This window comes from Chironomus tepperi, unplaced genomic scaffold (genome assembly GCF_022539635.2).
Source record: "Chironomus tepperi strain 1889 unplaced genomic scaffold, CSIRO-AGI_Ctep_v1 contig_310, whole genome shotgun sequence".
Classification (NCBI taxonomy): Eukaryota; Metazoa; Arthropoda; class Insecta; order Diptera; family Chironomidae; genus Chironomus; species Chironomus tepperi.
This window is the reverse complement of record NW_027226432.1, coordinates 169,667-188,221: the sequence shown is the minus strand read 5'-3', so window position 1 is coordinate 188,221 and position 18,555 is coordinate 169,667. Positions and strand designations below refer to the sequence as shown.

Below are 18,555 nucleotides of genomic sequence, written 5' to 3'. Positions count from 1 at the left end.
AACAGATCAATGAATCAGCCGAGTTGCAGTTGATAAAATTTTCTTTGCATGCTGATGCTAATGAATCACTGATTCGGAATCACCTTGTGTAAATGTAATTTACTTTCAAAAAACAGATATATGCAATATAACGAGAAATGAAAATAATAAAAATATATATTTGAATCTTTAAAAAAATGTCTTGTCTTTTTTTGTCATACTTTTCAGCTAGTTCTGCATGCTGATTTTCGTCACGTACGTTTTGGTGATAATGCAGATGATAATCGCTGCAAATGAGCATGACTGCTCTTATCGACATTATTTTCTATTTTTGTTTATTATTTATTACTAATCTAATCTAGATTGAACGGCACTAAATATGTCTCGAACGTCCTATGACTTCTAAAGTGTCATATGGTGTAATGACGATGTGACGTAGTTTTGACGCATGAAATCCTTGTTATTAATTTTTGGTTTTTCAGGATCCTTTATTTTACAGAACTGCCTCTGAATCTAAAGACTTGTGTCTAAAGTCTGAGCAATACAATTCAATGTACTGCATACTCCACCGTGTAAAACGCTGAGATCAGCGGTCATGGTTCAATCAGTGCAACTTCACGTGCTACTGCTAATACGGAGACGAAGTTTACTTACTTCACTGACCGTACAGATCAGCTGTCCTCTGCCAATTGTCAATACCAAGTGCTGCAATGTCTCTTACAACAGCTTCCTTCCAAAAATTCTTTGGCCACCCTCGTGTTCCTTTGTCATTTACAACTACGGACACCTAAAAGTGGATAATGAGCATGGCAAGTGTTCGAGAAGCGGCTGCTAATTAGGAATGTTAGAAGATTAAAACCCCATCGGCTTTTGAAAATTTGAAATTTCTTGTCAACTTTTTGTAAACAAATGAAATTTTTGGACTAAAATAAAGAAAAACTTGATTAATCTTAACAAATCCCTAACTGGATGATTATTGACGTCAAGTCATCAAATCTATATCTTTGTTTAGTTGCTTAAATATATGAATAACTTACAGTTCATGCCTTTTTGATGAAATTTTCCAATGTTGACATAAATTTGATTTTTGAATCAATTTTAAACCTCCCAAAGCTATTTTCTCCTTTGTTTTATTAAATCATAGCTATTTCCTGACATATTCAATACTTTGTAGTGTCCCGAGTTATTAATCTTCATTTAATTACAGTTAACATTGAATTCCATAAATCAAACAAGAAATTTGTACACGCATGAAAATAACGGCCAACTACGAATTCAAATTGAAGTTCGAAAAGTCGAAAGAGAATTTTTCGAAATTGTCTCTCGCTCTCAAAACAGTTGAAAGAAGACTAAAATATTTTATTTTATTAATTCATTGCTAATTCAGTGTTTCATCGGTAAAGTGCTTCAGAAAATTTATTAAGAATAATTCTTGGAAGCATCTTAAAGCGATGGACAATATAAAGATCAAGTTTCGTGTTAGAAAAGTGATGAAATTAGTGAAAACATGAAAATATTGCATAAAAAATAAATAAAAAAAAAATTTCGAGGAAGCAAAAGAGTGAAAAAATCATAAGAAACGATCGTCTTAAAAGTATTTTTCTTATTATTTGACATTTCTTTAGTGTATATCTGCCTATATTTGAGAGAAAAAAATTTAAAAGTTTATAAAAGAGGAGAAAAATTTAGTGAAAAAAAATTCCAAATTATTCGTGTTTAATTAAAGTTTAAAAGAAAAAAAAGTTCCAATATGTTACCAAAAGAAGTTAATCACATCGGAGACGGATTGTTGAATGTGAAACAAGAGTTTCTTCAAAAGATTCTCGTATCAGATACGGACATTGAGAAACATTATGACGTCGAAATTAAACCATTTGCAAGGTAAGTTCCATCTGCCAAAATAATAATAACAACACAGGCAAGCGTTTATGCACATTTTTATTATAATCTACTGCTTTGTGTGACCATATTTACTTACTCACTTATGAGTAAAGCTGCAAAAAAATTCGTTCAAGTTTTTTGATGCATATACATTGCAAAACTGCACAATTTCTATATAAATACAACAACAACAAAAAGTATGAAATAAGAAGTAAAAAGAAATATACTTGCGCCTTACATATTCTCTCTTTCTCATTCAATAAATACTCGACTACCTAGGCTAATACTGATTTTTTTTTTCCTTCATTTATTGAATAAAATTCGCAACAAGACTCTTTTGCATGAACAGGCGAGTGAACCAATAATGTGTATAAGGCATGTATTTTTCCTTTCATTTTTCCTCATTGACGATGACGACGACTTTTTTGGAATTATTATTATTTTTTTTTTTGCGATTAACGAGATTTCTATTAGCGAAAGTATTTCTTCATTGTTGTCATCTGGGGATCGGTTCCTCTCGAAAATCGCATTCTGTCCTGCAACAGAGAGACAAAAAAAGAAGAAGAAGGAGGAAGTAAAGAAAGTTGGGAAACTCGTGCAAGGTCACCCTTGAAAATCACACGATGAAAAAAAAAGCAATCAAATAAATCAAATTATAACATTTTTCGTTATCATCATGTAAGTCCATGATCATGATGTTTATCACAACATTTTTTTTTACGGGCAAAGTGACGCAAACAGACGATGTGAAATTATAATGACTCAAACGACATTGGAAACCTTCACATATTTCAAATCACACATTAAATTAAAATCCAAAAAAAAGAGAAAAAAAATAACCAATATAACAATAATAATCATATAGTTAGCTAGTTTGTGCATGCATATGTATTAGATGACTCGTCCAAAGAGATAGAAGAGAGTGAGATGAAAAAAAATATATATATTGTTGCCGATTATGGTGCGTTGTATTTTATCAAATGTAGGTTATCATGAGCATGGCTCAGACAAAAACAACTTTACATGCCGTCGTCGCGCGAGAAAACTGCAAAAGAAAGTCCACAACCATAATGTGAGATGTGGAGAAAGACAACTCTCAAAAATTGAATATGTATCTACTTGCGTACCGGCACTTTCCGTGATCTTAATATGTGTGTAAATTGTCAGTCAGCGAGCGACAGGTTTTCACTATACCAATTTTTTTTTTCGTGTATAGCACAATGTACTCTCAGTTATTTGAAACCCCAAAAAAATTTAATTTTAATTTCGGACTTGGGAATAAAAGTTTCTGTTCAGCCTGACAACCATGCTTGTTCCTCATTTTTAGCGCGATTTCTATATGCTGTAGGTCTTTCATGCTTTGAAATGTGTCTTTAGTGTAAGGAATTGAAGTGAAAATTCTAAATTGTTGTGCTAATTCCTGAGTCTAGTATCTTGAACTTGAGCTAGATGAACGTTGAACTCGAGCCAAAAAATCATGTAGAAGTTGACATGCATAGATTAGTAAAATATTTAGAATTCCTGGTTGCTCTTCTTATTTTGAATTCTTTTCGGTCGTTAAATTCATCGGTTTCATTCCTCAGGCATCAAAAACCCTTTATTTCGGTCCGATCTATAAGTAGTCCAATGAACGATGAAGCATTGAGATAAGATTGATATATGTATGCAAAAAAAAAACTTCAAGGGAGCATAATTGCAATGTTAAAATTTAATGACTGTCAGTGGACCATAAGATTTTATGGCTTTTTCATGAAATGAAGTTAAAATCTTTCCTCATTGCCTTCATAAAAGAGCTTGGTAGAAGAAATGCGATTCCAATGACCTTCATGTATGATCTTTTGGCGAACAAAAAATTATTATGAATAATGTCAGGCAGTCACTTATTCCAGAAGTAAAAAAAATAATAATAACTGTTAAATTTAACCAACCAATCAATCTGAGTGATGACAATGACGATGATGATGTTGTTGTACAATCATTAGGTGACATTGGACTTCAATCAAGTCTCTTTTTTTTTTGCTCTTTTATCTCTATATAGCCTGACTGATACACACATGTTTATGTTTTAAATACCGAATGTATCAATTTCACGAATGAGGAAGCACTATCGATATCACTCAGTGTATCATAATTAAATTGCTGATTGAAAAATCATTTCTCATGCTTCACATATAAACCATATATGGAACATCATAGGGAATGTCGAGTGATGATGATCAATTCTCTATAAAGTTGATCTATACTACGCAGCAAATTTATATATATATTTATTGGCATGGAAGCACAGTTATCGATGTCTCCAATTGTCTCAATGATATTATTTCATTTACTAAATATGAACTTAATGATTATCATCATTCACATTTTTATATCACTTTAGATATTGCGTCTAAGTACAAAATGTGTTTTTATAGTTTTTTACGACTAGCAAACACATGTTTGTCATTATATTTTATATTTTATCGCGTCTCTCAGCTTCCCTCTCTTACTACTATATGTGTATTTATTAAATTAAATTAAATATCAAAGTGCATGAATGAATGCATTCTTTTTTGTTTGTTGTTAATTCATTTGTACAATGATAAAGACCTTAAAAAGTCTCTAAATTGTCACAACTGTAGTCAGTATGACTCCGTTCACATACATAAAGTAAATAAACTTGAACATTTAAGTACAATCAGCATAAAAAGTAATGGGAATTATTTGAAATTAGGTAACTTTGGGTATGGGGAGGTGAGATTGAGATTTTGTTGGATATTTCATGCTGATTAAGCCTTTAATCCAAGCATGTTCACAAAATTGAGCATTCTCACTTATATTAATTGAGTACGCTCATTTAGGCCATTATGCTAATTGTCTGTTAGGGCAAGAATACAAATAAGCCTTAAATATGATTATTTCCAATATTACATAATTTACGGACAACCCCCATGAGTGAATTAAATTAAGCATTGATCCAAATCTTCACTTATATTCATTAAACCAATTACATTATGACTTGGAAGGTTAAGGCTGCTGTAATTGTCGCTGAATATACAAAAATGAAAAAAAGTATTTTTTCTTCTTTCTTACCATACGGTATTTACTTCCTCATTCTGTATATTACATTATTATGGTCATTATATTGCGATTTTGCAAATTAATTGAATCGACTTTTTAAGAACAACAGATGAAGAGTAAGAAAAAAAAATCACTATAATCCTCTTGTAGCGATGATGGCAATTATATTGGCAACAGTAGAAGAAAAATATAAAAAAGTTTCTAATGATCCTTCAGCACTATACTTAATGTAGAATTGTTGTTATTTTTTATATACATTTTTTTTTTTGTTGCCTGTTTCAAATCAAATTACGCAAATGTCATATACAGCAAACAATTGAAAATTTCCATTTACGGCACTGTCTCGCTTGTTCACAGTCGCCAGCTGATGTAATAGTTAAAGGAAACTGCAACAAAAGAGCAATATGATGGATCAATAAAGATCGTAAAGCGAGAAATACCAATTCAAATTGAAATATGATTCAAGGAATGTGAGAGAATTGAAAAAAATATGACTATTTAAAGTCCATATTACAATGCAAATTATAAGGTTTGTGTCTGTCTCTCTTTCCATTCCATTCCCATTACTTATTGTCACAGTCACATTTATCGCAGTCAATTTGACGACTATTTGACACTACTTATGTGCCATTTGTTGCTCTTTCAAATGAAATAAAAGAAAACATCTTGAGACGTGTCTCATGGATATTGACTGCTTGATGACTTGATAGAATTGATAGTTTCACATTTTTTTTATCTTGAGACATGTGATTGTAGTGGGGGTCTGATCAAGTGACTGCTTATTTTATTTGAACCTTTTTCACACATATTTGACACCATTATTTGTGAAATTTGACAGGGCAGATCACTTGAATGGTTGAGTATTTAGGTTTAGCAATTAGCTTTTTGGGTGTTGGAAAATGATCTGCATGCCTGGGAATGAAAGGACTTTATGTTTCTTAGGAGGCAAATAGCGTGCTTTTAAGAGCTGATTAAGCTTAACCCGAGCAAGCTCAACCAGTATATTTGAGTAAAACAAGTTCTCTAGTGCATATTCTTTGCCTGTTAATGATTCTTGTAGATAATTTTAATAAATCCTTAACTAAACTCCAGCATATCCTTTCATCCTTCACAACAAAGCAGTAGAATTAGACAAAACCTTAAATAATTACTCCAATTCATCAAAAAGTTAAGAATATTCGCATAAGTCACCTGAGAAAATTAGACCTGACGTAATTTCAGTAGAATCAATAAATCTAGATCATTACAAGCTAGTTGTCATTAGCCTAAAGCTAATCAGATGATAAATTGTCGGGAAATTTTCAACAACATGATTAATCAAGCAAAATTATTCATTATGCAACTAGAGAATTATCTAGAATTTTTAATAATTTTTTTGATGAAAAATTCTAACACATTCCAAAGTTGCTTGTTCATGTCGACAGAGCTATAATCACGTCAAATTTCTCAATATATCAACACAAAAAAAGTTGCATAAAAAAATACATTTTAATTAAGCTACACCATTTTTATATATTCATAATGAGATAATCTATAAAGTTTTGCTATCGGCAAAAATGCGCTTTAATAGTCAAGTTTAAGTCACTCTTTTTTTGCACAATATGATTTCTTCACTCATGCATATTATTATTACTTTTTAATGTCAACATCACGCTTAAAGATCTTTTTTATACATAAATTCCACTTGAACTTAATCTTCAATTGGGGGGATATGTCGATGGCTTATGAAGAAATAAATCCACAAATAATATTACACGTTCATCAAGTGGGTCAAGTCGAGCTCAATATTTTCGAATTTCCCGTCTCGACACTCTAAATAAAGTATTGTGAAATTTCTTCTAAAATCATCAAAAAAGATCTTTCTTTTTGTTGTTATTGTTTTTGGCGTTGTTGCAAACAGGAAATTATAATTGAGATATATATCCATATATTTTTATTTATACTCCATTACCATTTATAAAACTTCATCCTATATGCACAAAAAATATAAATTGTATGATGAACATACATCATCGTCATCTTTTTTTTCTTCTCAGTCATCATCAGCTATGTAAAATTTTTATTTTTATTTATGGATACGTCGACGAAGGAATGAAGAGACAAAAATTAAATAAAAAAATTTTGTGACTATATGAGAATATGATACATTTAAATAGAAACAGCGTGTGGTGTCAACACACAAGACTAATAAAACAGAATGTTGAATATCATAAAGATAATGTGCGCGCAAAATGTGTGTATAGAAGTCAGATTACACTACTGCCTAATAACAATCAACATGATGACTTGTCGTCTGTATGGAGACATATGGAGACAAGGAACTAAGAATAGAAGAGAAAATAAAGAGCACAAAATAATAATAATGTTAATGTAATTGTGGGAAATGAGAAATGCAGCAGCAGTATGTCTCTGTTTTGAGAAGTTCATCAGAGAGGTCATTGCATCAGCTGGAAGCAAAATTTCACTTCGACTTCGATGTTTGTGATGCATCAGAAAACTGATTCAATCAATTTTGTGTGCTCTTAAGACTGTTTTTTTAGAAAATTCCCAAATGAAAATGCAGCATGTTCAGTTTTTATATACTTTACAGCTTCGAGCGACATGATGTTGAGAAATGAGAGAAAAGAAAGAAAAAAAATCAATTTAGAGCGAAAGTTTTTCTTGTTGTTTGCTTCTTTTTCGTACAATACGAGGCAGAAACAGAATTGCCGATGATTCCATAAAATCACATTTAAGTGAAGAAAATTGCCACATACGTCAATATGTTGTTATCACATTTATCACAAAAAAAAAGCTTTTTTTTTGCTTGCTGATATCGACACAATTAAGCCTTTCAATTAAGTTCGAAGCCATACTAACTGACTGACTGACGATGTGATAGCTATATATAAATTTTCGTGGAGAAAGAAGACCAAAACGCAGTTGATGAGTATGAAATTTATCGATAGACTTTTATGAATATATTGGTGAAATTCACAACATGTTCACAAAATTCGATACTATACACCAAAAAGAACAATGTAAAGTGAAGAATAATAATTAGCTCTACAAGTCCTAATGAATGCATGCAGGGGTTTTAGACATGATACTTGAGATTGAGATATTTACGAGGTTATATGATGAATGGTGAAATGAGAGTCTGTGGGATGTATTGTTTCTAATTGATGCACCTGAAAATTGATTTTTTTTAGTTCTTCCTGTTTGAAATGGTTTAGATATTAGTCAGAGCTGGTTGGTGCATTTAGAATTGAGATTTCTTCTGCCAGTTGCTGAATTCAAGCTGAAATCACATGAATTCCTCAAATTACGTCTTAGATTGACAATTGGCAAGAAGTAGCCAGCTTAAGACGCCATAAGAGGGAGGCCATGGATCACACTTGATCTATACGGCCAGCGAAGTAAGTAAGTTAGTACGTCTCAGACTCGTCTGACTCAGAACTCTCCTATCTTAGGTAAATCACCATGTAAAGCACTCAAATAAAAGCACTAAAATTATTATCTATAATAAACATGCCAGAAAAAAACCCAAGCTGCCTACTCCACCACCTTATCAACTCAGATAAGACAATCTTATTTAATATAAAGCTCAACTTTGTTTTGATTGACTGATTAAAATTCCTTTAATTGCCGTTTTAATTTCCGTCTCCTTTGACTCTACGAATACAAATTATTATTGCTTATTTACTTTATTTAATGATTAAATAACTCAGTTGCTAAAAAAATTAAATCTGTTGTACATTTTTTGAGTTTGCTAATACAAGAGACACTCCTTTCCATACAAATTCAAATATTCATGTTCTATGCTTCCATTGTGGCCTAACATAAATAGCATGTCCAGTATGTCATAATCAAGCAACTACTTCAAATATACATTCTATTGTTTAATTTATTACCATAATATGCATATTTCCAAATTTCATAAAATAGCACTTTAAGTCTGCGATTCTCATTTTGATTCGACATAACTCATAAAAATGTATGCTTTCGAAATTTCCTTCCGAAAAATTTAAAATCTCCAGATGGAGTCGTACGTAAATGATGTGTTTTGATGCTTTTTGCAATTCCGTCTTGAATGAAGTGTCTTACAGACCTGTAATAGACATCACATGCTAATGACCCACAATAAATAACAAAGTAAAGGCCTTTTTTAATTCGAAACAAAATAAAAGGGGAGATGAGAGAACTAAAAATGACTGCAATACAAGCTACATATGTGTAAATAGAGAGAACGAACGAGAAAAAGAGTAAGAAGAAGTCAAAAAGAATGTAATGTTGAGGAAGATGATCATTTTTCAATTAGATATGTACACACATAGACCGAGACCATTTTGCATTTTTTATCACTGAAGCGTTAAGTGCCTGTTGCTTCTTCCATTAATGCTAGCAAGCCAGCATATTAGTGTATAAATATTGGATATAGGAGAAGGCTTGAGAAAATAAAAAACTAGTTAGTGAATCAACAAGTGCATGACAAGAAAGAAAAATATGAGTGTAAAAATTTACTTCTTCCCGTTTTTATTTTAATTTCGTTCACTCATCATCGCTTACGATCGTTATTTTTACTATAATTCGCAAGTCACAAAGTTATTTTATAAATGACACATCCAGTGGGAATTTGTAAAAAAAAAGAAAAGAAATTAGATATTTTTAATAAAAATATTGATCGTTCATAATGTAGGGCGTTGCTATATTCTATAAATATTTTTGCAGTTGGATGTCTATAAACAGCCATGAGATATATGGAATTTCCTTTTTATTCAAATCTAATGCACCTCTCATTTTGAAAGAATTCCTTCCTATAAAGCACCTATAAACCTAGATTATTAAACTGTTAAGTGAAGGATAAGTATTACACAATTGGCAACAACAAACAGTCATAACAATTATTATTATGTAAATTAAGCTAAGTAAGGAACTGTGTTTCGCATAATATTTTATATATATTCTTCAATTTCATTCAACTCCAGCTGATATCTGATGGTCGCGGAAATTTAAATAATAATCAATTACTACATGTTGATTGATTGATTGGTTTTAAAAAATGTTGACATGAAAAGTGTGGCATCTTACAATATACAATAATAAATTTGTGTCGAATCATAAAGCACAAAACAGTATAATTTATATCCTCCTTGAAATATGCAAAAAAAATTGAGTTACGAGAGAGTGAGTAGACGCTGTTTCATTCATAATAATGTCGATTGTCTTTACGCACATACTTAGCTGTTATTTCTTATTTTTTTGCTGACGGAGAATGGCTTTATGGGAAGAAAAAGAAATGAACTGAAATTTAATAAAGTTCCAACCTGCCGGCATTTCAATGTCAACAACTAAAATTTCATTGCACTCCAATAACCCGTTGACGTTTACGTCGTCATCCATTTTAAGTGTCCATTTTAATGGTTCCCCCTCATTTACAATCTCTTTGACGACTTCCTCGATAATTAAATTGATTTTTTTTTCCTCTTCTCTCTTTTTATGTACTTTATTGCCTGATTTTTCGTTGATTCGCTTATTTATGCTCAATAAATCTTAAATATCGATAATTTTTCGTCTTGTATGCGTAGAGATAATCTATAAAATTAAGTTAATTCCCTGAAATATTGAAAAATCACTTGACTTAGCATGACACACGTCACATACACATTGCAAATCTTATGCCTCATTAGGTCACATGTGTTTATTACTTATTTGAGCTTTAATGCTGTATTTTTTTCTATTTAGTTTAATTATATTTTATTTTTTTGTATGTTTCTGGTCATCAAAAGGTAACTGCCGACAAGAAAGAGATTGATCAAGAGCGTAAACATATTTTGTTTGACTGTCGGTATTATGTCAAATATGTTTGTTAGTCTTATAGGCTAATATGCAATAACAGCAGCAGTAACAATTATTTATTAATAGAGACAGAACAGGTCTGAGTGATTTTTTTTTAAAAGCTATGAATGAGGTCTGAGTGACTAAATCGACCTTTAATGTTCATGTTTTTTCAATTTAATTTTTCATATCATATTTTTATGATTTTAACACGTATTACTACATCGCCGACTTTTTTATGCATTTATGGTACATAGATTTTCATCATCAAAGAAATTATTAGTAAAGGTTGTGTGAACTAGAGATTATGGCGCATTATACTCGAGAATTTTCGTTAAAAAACGCTTTTTTTCTCATCAAATCCTGTTTACCGGATTTATTATTGAACTGACTTACCTCAGATTTTATTTAAAATTCTTTAGCTTGCGGGATGTTAACGGAAATGATTTTAATAGTCTTTTTGAAGAAGAAAAACAAACATTTTGTGCTTTATTTTTAATGATTTTCTAAACAAAAATAATATTCTTGACACATCATACTGTGCACTTAAAACTTTATTTTTTGATGATTCTAAATTAGGTCAAGTTGTTTTATGACTGCAAATAATCGCCACGTGCTTTATAGAATTTGAATTTACTTCCAAGTGCTAACATTAATGGCTGATAATTATTCTCTATATAGCACATTTTAAATTAATTTTTTGGAATATCTGACAAGGACAAGATCAGCATGATCGGGCAATTATCTTCATCAGCGGTGTTGATTGAGCTGAAAATGAGTTTAGAATAGGCGATTTGTGTTGTATAGAGCAGTCAAATTATATCATATTTTTTATTCAATTTTTTCATTCATTGAGAAACTTTTGAGTCAGTGGTGGGCAACATTTGAATTTTTCGTGGCACACCTTGCTTCTAGGACTTGATCGAAATCGCACACGGCATACGACACACGACATTTCAAACATTTACTGACGTCACATTAGTGTCACGCGACTCACAGGTTGCTTTGCTTGTAAGTCGTTTCCAAAACCACACACGACATACGACTTATGTCATATTAGTGTGCCACGACACGCAGCTTGCCCATCACTGCTTTAGAGTGAAACGTAATAATTTCATAGAAAATAGAAAAAAAAAATCTTGACAAGTTTCCATTAAATGCTGATCAAAACGATTTGTTTCTATGTCCAAAAAGAGTAATTTAATGTAGGATAGACGTAAAAAAAGTTATGTGTAATGAGTTTAAAAATAGCAAAGATTTCTGGTGTCTGCACTACGTGAAATATGTAGGCAAAGCTTCAGAGAAGACAGAGCGAGCAAAAAAATTGCATATAAAATTTCACTGTGGCAAAAAAAAGCCATTTCAAGTTATGATGTGGATGTCTTATGAAAAAAATAAAAAATCGAACTGAATGAGAAGAGGAAAAAAAATTTATAAATTGACTCGCGTGCTATATCGAATGCTGTGATTGCTTTCAATTGACATCAATTGCCATCCCAATCTGAGAGACTTCAAGCATATTTTTTTGTTTTGTGTTTCGTCGATCGCTCAGACAATTCTTTCTGTTCCAGTGAAAGTTTTTCTTTTCTCTTTTTTTTTTTTGTTGTCGACTGTCTTCTCTCCTGCTGAACAGCACACATTTTGATTCATTTTTCAACGTCTTTTTTTATTATTTCTTCTCAAATGTTACTTTTTCTTGCCTTCTTTTGCTTGTAATGATCTTTTGTTGTTTTTGGTATCATCGACCACATTCACACATTTTTTTTACTGCCGCTTTATCAGCTCTGCTCTTTTTTTTGTGTGTAAGCTTCGCAAGGTCGTTTAACGATTTTTTTTTACTTCTTTCCGTTTTTTTTTCTTCGTTTTGATGCCTTTTTATAGTCGATCATCATTTTTTCGAACGTATATGTAGAAACTTATTTTCATTCCTCTCTTCTTTTGATTGTAACGCTTCGCAGAGCATTCAATGAATGGATGTGAACACAACGAATATATATATATTTCTGTTACAAGCTTCTTACCTACTAATCGACACTATTTATGTGTGGAATTTTGATTTTAACCGTCAAAAAAAATACTATATATTCCTAGATGAGATCTCGATGCCATTCAATTCCATATCCATCAATGGTATAAATACAGATTAGAATGAAAATTAGTCATGATCTTTTGTTTCTCTTTTTCCTTGTATTTTTTTTGGTTATTTATTTCGTTTCGCTTGTTAATCCTTTCCTGGTCCCTCTCCATGTTTTTTAATTTATTTCTTAAGAAATTCTTTTGTTTTCCGTTATCGTTAAGCAGGAGGTAAAATTGATTACATGTACATCGAAATACTTTTAACGTATACTTTATATTAATGAATATTCAGTCATTATGCAGACATTGAGGAATTTTATTTTTTTATATTTTTAAAAAGGGATTTTTACATTCGTTGATATAAAAGTACAAATTAAAGAAATTATTTCAATTAAAATAACTACATAGCGAAAGAATTTCACCATTTTAAGGAAATTAAAATTTATTTCTTTAATCGGTTTTTGTAACTGTTCAAAAATTTATGGATAAAATTGAGATCCTTTTGGGGAATTTTGTGCAGAATCATTTAGGCGTATAAGGGAATCCCCTTTGGAAATGTCGATAATTTAATGGATATAAAGGTATAATTAAGGAACCGCGATAAATTGACGCCAACGAAACAAAACCAAGAGTTGAAGCGTCAAATTGGAAATAAATTAAGTTTCCTAGTGACAGGTGCATTCCTAATCTACATAAACCTCTAATACACCCCGATGACTCATTATTAAGAATGATTCTCACATTCTGTGTAGAAATATCCTCTAAATATTTTCCCAAGACTTCATTAACTCTAAAATAAGGTAAAACCGAACCTTTTGGACAATAACACAATGACATGATAAAGAAACTTAATATTCTATCAATATTGGGTGACTAATAACTACGTGCTTAATACCAAGTTTGAGAACACCCATTAAGAAACTGGAATCTTGCACGTTTAACGAATTTTTTATCAATCAAAATCTTGTTTTACAGCTGATCATTTTGGCACACTACTTTGCATTTAAATTGCTTGTCTTTCAAAAAACTCATCAAGTTTCAAATAAATATCATCGAATATGGTCAATATTTTATGTCCATCGATATCATTTATTACTTTGTCCAAAAGTCATGGCAAATTTAGTACTTGATCATATGATGAAATTTTTCTTTCCAAAGGGTATATTGACAGAGCAAATATTTCCTTTCACATTGAATTTTGTGCTGGTTTTTACTTTTGATTTACTTTTCCTTCTTTTTTTTTGTTGTGCTCTTTAAAATGTCACACGAGAGGCAATAAACAATCTGATGATGACAATAAAAATGATCAGCCAAATAGTGAAAGAAAGAAGAAAAAAGTTGAATAGCTTGAATGTCGTCATCTCGCGCATACGAACTATAAAATGTGTGTAGATTAAAAAAAATTGTGTATTACTCTTCTTTATTGCCTTTATTTTTTGCGATGTATAAGAAAGAAAATAAAAGAATGTCAACAACTGTTGATATTACATAAGGATCGTGATCACATCTTGGCTGGCTGCTGACTGTTAACATGTTTTTATTATGTTGTGTGTATCATGACATCAGTTCAATTGACTCGCAACGAGTGAGACAAGAAAAGAAAGGAAGGAATTTTTTTTTTCATCCATTCGTAATTTTTATATTTTTTAAAAAAAGTAATAATAAGAATATTTTTAATATAATGAAAGATAATTGAATATAAGCTACCGCAAATTCTCCTCTTTTTTCAATAATTTATATTATTTTATTTAATAAAATAAAATTTATTATTAATAATAAGACAGAAAGCAGAAAGCGGAATTGAAAAATTGTAAAGCTTCAAGAATGTAATGTGAGATATGCAAAGATATTTTCTTGTACAATAATAAAAAAAAAGTTGTTCTGAATCATCATAAATATCATCATCATCACAAGCAAATATTTATGGAATTCTTCCTCTCAACGGTTTTTTTTTTACTTCTCCTCTCTTTTTTCCATCTTTTATTCTTAAGTAGATAGATGAAAATTCGCAAAGAGCATTTTGATGGCGCGACGATAAAGCATTGCATCGGTATTTTTATATATCTTATTTCTTTCTCTCAGTCAATGGCTATGGAGCCAACGAACTGGTTCTGGCCGTCGACAAATGATGATCATTGCATAGTAATTTTCTTGCGCAAAATCACAATCATGTCGTTTAAACTGATGGCCGTATAATATTGTAATAATGTGGTGACTTAATTGAAATTGTAATTAACATTTTTCATATACATATATTTTCCCCTCTCCATTTAATGTATGTACCCTGTTCAATATTCGTCGTGCAAAATATTGGACAAGACTTGAGACGCCAAAAAAATAATTTTAAAGCCTTTCTAGAATTCTTTTATGTTTTTCTCCTTGCATGACTCTTTTTTTTCTGCACCCATTAACATTTAACAATGGTGAAGCTTTAAACTTCAATTTCATTCCATTCAGGCATCAGCCACCACCACCCGATAAATTTAAATCGATAAATTAACTATGAGAACATTTTTCATTATTTCTGTTTTTATGTGATTTATGAGTCATCGAGATTTCGATACTTAAACTTCAATATAAGTTTTTACGCTTAAGTTTACCCGAGAAATATTGTTCGACTTAACGTATACATTATCTTAAAATATAAATCGGCTCAATTTATTGTACAAGAAGAAAGAATTATGAAAAAAATACGTTTCGATATATATTTTCAAAGAGTTCATAGCTTAGCATAAATAAACTGTTTCACCATTCGACCTTTTAGTTCAGCATTATGGTTATTGTTGATGTAGAGCTCTCTCATTTGGTGTCAGATTTTCGTTATTTTTTCAGTGTGCTTTGTTCCCCCATTTTACAAGTATGACGACGTTTAGCGGTTGAGAAAGAATAATTGCCGTCTTTTTTTACTGTAGCAATTGATTCATATGTATATATATGTGATTCCAGGTATTTATTGACAATATCGACGAATTACTGCCCTACACCCACACATTTCCTGCGTTACTATACTTTTTGGCACAATCATTGTATATTCTTTGTAAGGCGAGCAAAAAAAAGTGTCCACTCACATGTTCGACATGTCCATTTGACTTCATATTAAAAATATTTTTAAACACATATTTTATATACTCTTATTTCATTGAGATCTTTTGCTGATTTGCCTCACATGAGTGTAGTCTATGTGAGGGTAAAAAAAAAGAAAGACCCAAAGAGAATATAAAGTTATTAACAGCAAAAATTTTTTCGGCAGTGTGAATGAACTCAATGATATGAAGTATTTAGAAATAAGATAATTTTTATTGAAAGATAGAAAACATTCCTAAAGTCAATTGGCTGAAAAGAGCATGTAGAAAATGATGAAAAGAAGCAAACACACAGAAAAATAAAGGTTCTTTGAGGAAGATAATAAACGAAATAAGCAGACGCAATAAATCGTGGTGAAGAATTTTTTTTTTTTTGGATTGTACAATGACTTAATCAAGCTTTGGTCTTCGCTTTGTTTGTTAAAAAAATCTTTTTTTTTCTTTCTTTTCACTATTCACAATTATTACACTTTTATTCTCACTTACTCGCGAGCAGAGATGGTACAAATGTAATCAAACAATGGGCTTTTATGGGAAAATTTGGAATTTTTAATCCCGAGCAGCATCAGGTGTTACTTTGAGCACTGTTACGTCGCTGTATTAATTATGGGATGCAAAGTTGTTTTGACTCCTAACAGACGATCTCCAAACTCACTTAACTGAGGGTGCTCATGAGAATGTCCATTCAATATAACTGAGCATGCTCAATGTTGTGAGAATGCTCTTTGTTTGTTCGGGGAGGCAACTTGTCGCCTCATTCTGACTCATTTTACGGCCTAAAATGCGGATCACCGCATTGTGCAGCCCGGGAATGTTTGTCTTGTTATATGAGTAATATGCTGATTTTAAACTTTTGTTTAAGGACAATACAAAATTAATAGTAAAACTAAATCAGACTATATATATTTAGGATGCCAACAATTTGGGTATCTCAATAACCATAATAGATCTAATTTATGAGCAGCTATTCAGTTTAATTAGAATTTCTACAGCTCACATTAGTTAGCAAATGAATTACCTCACCAGGATTTATTTATAAACATTTGCTGACTAACGACAGAAGAATTTCAGCACTTAGTAACTTGAGTACTTCATGCACACACATAGAAAGTTTTTGACATTTAATAAAAATTTCCATCATCTATTAATTAACAACTCTGTTGTCTAGTCATCAAAAATCATTTATTAGAATCTTTTTCAATCAAGTTTGATACATTGTATTAATTTTTGTATGTTAATCTTCAACTTGACTGTCACATTTCCAATTGTTATTTTTCGATATGAAAAAAAAGTTTTGCACGACTTAAAATTCAGGTCTTGATAAATAAGAGAAGAAATGAATAATTTTTTTCATATAAGTCAAGATTATTTCAATAAATCTTTCAATTAAAAAGAAAGAAGAAAATGTCCAACCATTTACTTATATCATTATGAAGCAGAAAAAAAGGGGGACATAATGAAAATTGAGGCTTCATTACTGAAAAAAATTCACTTCTTTTATCACATACATGAGAACGTGTCATATTTATTAAGCTTTTTTGGTGCTGCTGTTTTTTTCTTAACTTTTAAAAATCGGGTTACGCTCGTTTTGCAAAAATATTTGAGGAATTTCACTTTATTGTTGTTGGCAATGCTCAATGTATTTATCAAGCTTTAAGCAAATGGCAGTGAAATGAAGTAAAAACAGTCTTTTGTTGTTTTTTTTTCTATATACAGTTTACTAATCAAATGGGAATTTTTCTCACTGTCGCGTACATAAGTTACTGTTTAAAATCGTCACAGTAATTAAGAAACACGAAAATAAACTTAAAAGACTTTTTTTTTCATTTATTTTAAATTAAACTTCTTTTGTCTCTTTCACTTTTTAAGATTGTTCCTTTAAAAGAAATTTTGCCGCGCGCTTTTTTTTTCGGTTAGTGAAAACCGTGTGTAAGTCAGTGAGCGAGGAGAAAAAAAAGTGAGAATGAGATGCAAATTACATTTTCAAGTTGACATTCATTTATGATAATTAATGAGGAACATGAACTTCAATAGGAAAATTTTATTTTTTGTTGGAGTTGACTGTTTATTGAATTGAATTTATTGAGCTTCGCCTCTTAGTTATGGGATTTAATGTATTGTAAATTAAAAGTTACAAAATTCAATTAATTAAAGCAATAAATTTTGAAAAAAAGACTTAAAGCGTAATAAGTGCAATTATTGAGAAATGCCTTCTGTTTAGTTTTGAGATGTTAAACCGGAAAGTTGAGTCAATTTTAAGAGCATCTGAGTTAATTATGTCTTTAAAGTAAGTCTGAAGAAGAGCATAATACAGGATGAAAATGTCAAGCATTGAAAATCGCATTTACATTGCTACATAAAAATATCAACGTGCCGTTTCATGGCACTTTTATTAAAGATTATTTCTTCACGGGATTTGTGCATTAAAAAAAATCAAGGAACTTTTACGAAATTTAAGCCCTTCCTTGAGTAATTTACTTCATCAAGTCAATTCTGTGTCACTGCATTACTTCATACATACATAAAAAGTGAGTTATTATTAATCTAGTCAAGCAATGACTAATCTCACTTGCGATATCTATGAAATTTTTCCACACAAATCTGAAAGCAGCAAACAGTCTGATAACTAAATCCCAATTCGCAACAAACAGAATTAAAT

General features: G+C 30.9%; 1 protein-coding gene across 1 annotated transcript in view; it reads left to right on the top strand.

The window, feature by feature from the left end:
* Positions 1–1,350: 1,350 nt before the first annotated feature.
* LOC139092912 (death-associated protein kinase related-like) overlaps positions 1,351–18,555 on the top strand; it is a 44,088-nt gene continuing 26,883 nt past the window's right edge. The window contains exon 1 of the mRNA XM_070643486.1: positions 1,351–1,860. Coding sequence (XP_070499587.1) covers positions 1,730–1,860 — 131 coding nt within the window. The 5' untranslated portion in view covers positions 1,351–1,729. The remainder of the gene's footprint in view (positions 1,861–18,555) is intronic.